General features: G+C 57.4%; 1 protein-coding gene across 1 annotated transcript; it reads right to left on the bottom strand.

Annotated features, from left to right (window-relative positions):
• Positions 1-1,086: 1,086 nt before the first annotated feature.
• On the bottom strand, positions 1,087-2,223 carry LOC119325903 (1-aminocyclopropane-1-carboxylate oxidase-like). The gene has a single exon (XM_037599629.1). It carries the CDS (start codon positions 2,140-2,142, stop codon positions 1,219-1,221), a length of 924 nt encoding a protein of 307 aa, XP_037455526.1. The 5' UTR covers positions 2,143-2,223; the 3' UTR covers positions 1,087-1,218.
• Between the last annotated feature and the right edge of the window lie 271 nt (positions 2,224-2,494).

Genomic DNA, 2,494 nt, shown 5'->3' with positions numbered 1-2,494 from the left:
CTTTCGTGAAGGCTGACTGGTTCGGATGATGAATCCGGGGAGCGACAAGGGCCGCCTTAGAGGCGTACCATTTAGCGAGGATCCGAAAGATCACATTTAGGACTGTGATGGGGCGGAATTGTGTAATGTCCGCCGCTCCCGGTACCTTGGGGATCAAGGAGATAATCCCGTAGTTAAGCCGGGACATATCTAAGGTACCCTTAGAGAGCTCGCTAAACAGGTCGAGGATGATATCCTTGACCATCGGCCAGAAGGCCTGGAAAAAGCGAACCGGCAGGCCATCGGGGCCAGGGGCCGACGTCGGGTTCATAGCTTTAACAAGGGTCTCCACTTCCGCAGCATCGAAGGGGGCTAGCAGGATTTCATTTTCGGCGGGGAAATCTGTTGGTCACGTGACCAGAAATGGTCAGCTAGGGCGACACCATTCCGCTGCCGACCCTGAAATAGAGACTTGTAAAAGTCGTCAACTAGCAGGCGAATAGTCTGAGGGTCTTGAAACAACTGTCCACCCTCCCAGAGGAGAGGGATGGAGCAACGTCGCCTCCGGCCATTGGCGATGGCCTGAAAGTAGGCAGTGTTGGAATCCCCAAATAGTACCCAGTTAATGGAGCCGCGTTGGCGCCAGAACTCCTCCTCCTTGGAGTATATCTCCATAAGGGAGTCCTCCAAGTTATATCTATGCATCCATTCCTCCGCGGAGATCCCGGTGATGTCAGCGCGAAGGTCAGGGGTCCGGATCTCCTCCAGGAGAGACGCCTTCTGCACCCGAAGATCTCTCCCGATGTTCGCCCCCCATCCCTTCATGAACTGTCGGGATCGTTTGGATAAATGATGCCATTCATCAAGAATAGACATCTGTCTATGGGGCTCAGCGCGAGCCGAGACCCAGTGCTCTTGGACCGCGTCCATAAAGTTAGGTTGCCGAAGCCAGAAGTTCTCGAAGCGGAACCGCGGAGGAGGGCACGGCCGTTCATCCATAGAAGCTAGGAGGAGGGGAACGTGGTCAGAACCAATACGGGTAATGGCCTGAAGGGATGCCAAAGGGAACCGAAGTTCCCAGTCCGGGGAGATAAACACCCGGTCACCAATCACAATTATCCCCACATCATATTTGCTACGCGTCTGAGTAAACTCCAAAAACACTCTTTTTTTCTTCATTGTAAAACAAAAGCCAGCTAATAGGTAAATAATTTTCGTTTAATCGCCATGATATTAAGCTTAAGCTGCCTTTGGCGCCTTGACGGCCTCGAATCTTGGCTCCTTGGCATCGAACTTCTGCTTGTTGTACACATCCATGTAATCCCCAAACACGTAGTCCGGGTACGCGGCAGCGCGGCCTTCGCCCACCGCCGGCGAGATGGCCGCCTCGAACGCCGGGTTGTAGAAGGAGGCGATGGAGCGGCGGTTGCCGTTGCGCATGGGAAGGACGCGGTGCCACGCGCTGCGGTAGCGGCCGTTGCTGAGCACCTCCACCTGGTCGCCGGTGTTGACGACGATGGCGTCGGCGAGCGGCTGCACGTCGAGCCACTGGCCGTCCTTGAGCACCTCAAGGCCGCCGACCTTGTCGTCCTGGAACAGCAGGATGACGCCGCCGGCGTCGGTGTGCGCGCGGAGCCCGGTGATGAGGTCCGGGCGCGGGCACGGCGGGTAGTGACTGACCTTGGTGCCGAAGAATGGCGCGTGGAGGCCGTCGCCGGTGAAGGCGGCCTTCATGCGGCCCTTGTCGAGGCCGAGGTTCTCGTCCATGGCCTCCATGACCCGCTCGGCGAGCTTCTTGAGCTCGGCGCGGTACTCCCGCATGGTCTCCTTGAAGGCCGGCGGGTCGGACGGCCACTGGTTGTCGTCGTGGAGGTAGAAGATGTCCTCCCAATCCATGTCGTCCACGGGCGCCACCGGCTCGCGCCGCTCCGCGTCCACGAGCCTCTCCAGCGTCTGCACCGGCTCAGACGACCGGAACGCCGCCTCCCGGAGGCGGTAGCTCTCGGAGCACACCTTCTTGACGCGGTCAAGAAGCTCCAGCGGGATGCCGTGGTTCACCAGCTGGAAGAAGCCCCAGTTCTCGCAGCCGTCGGCGATCTGCGCCATGGTCTCGGCCCTCTCGGCGCCGTCAAGCTTGGAGAAGTCGATCACCGGAACAACCATGGTGACTATGAGCCTTTTCAGAGTTTCAGACTCGAGTGGTGTTGTGTGGATGTACTAGCTAAGTGCAGGTGATGGGATGAGGTGGAGAGACGTGGGTGGCCATGGTACTTATAGTGCACCAGGTGGGATACTGGTCAACAAATATATTTTGAGACAAAAATCCGGTCAAGACGAGCGACTGGAGCTGGCCTGGCAGATGTTCATGTGAAGCTTCTGCGCAGCAGCAACCGTTGGATGCTTGTGGCAAATTGGTACCGGCATCTCCATGTCAGTTCATATCCCTGTCAGTGTGACTTGTTAACTGACATCACATTGGCAGAGGAGCCTTGACTGAGGAAGACGCAGGAATTAC

Source organism: Triticum dicoccoides, chromosome 1B (assembly GCF_002162155.2).
Source record: "Triticum dicoccoides isolate Atlit2015 ecotype Zavitan chromosome 1B, WEW_v2.0, whole genome shotgun sequence".
Taxonomy (NCBI): domain Eukaryota; kingdom Viridiplantae; phylum Streptophyta; class Magnoliopsida; order Poales; family Poaceae; genus Triticum; species Triticum dicoccoides.
Note: the sequence above shows the minus strand (reverse complement) of the source record. Positions and strands in the feature narration are given on the sequence as shown.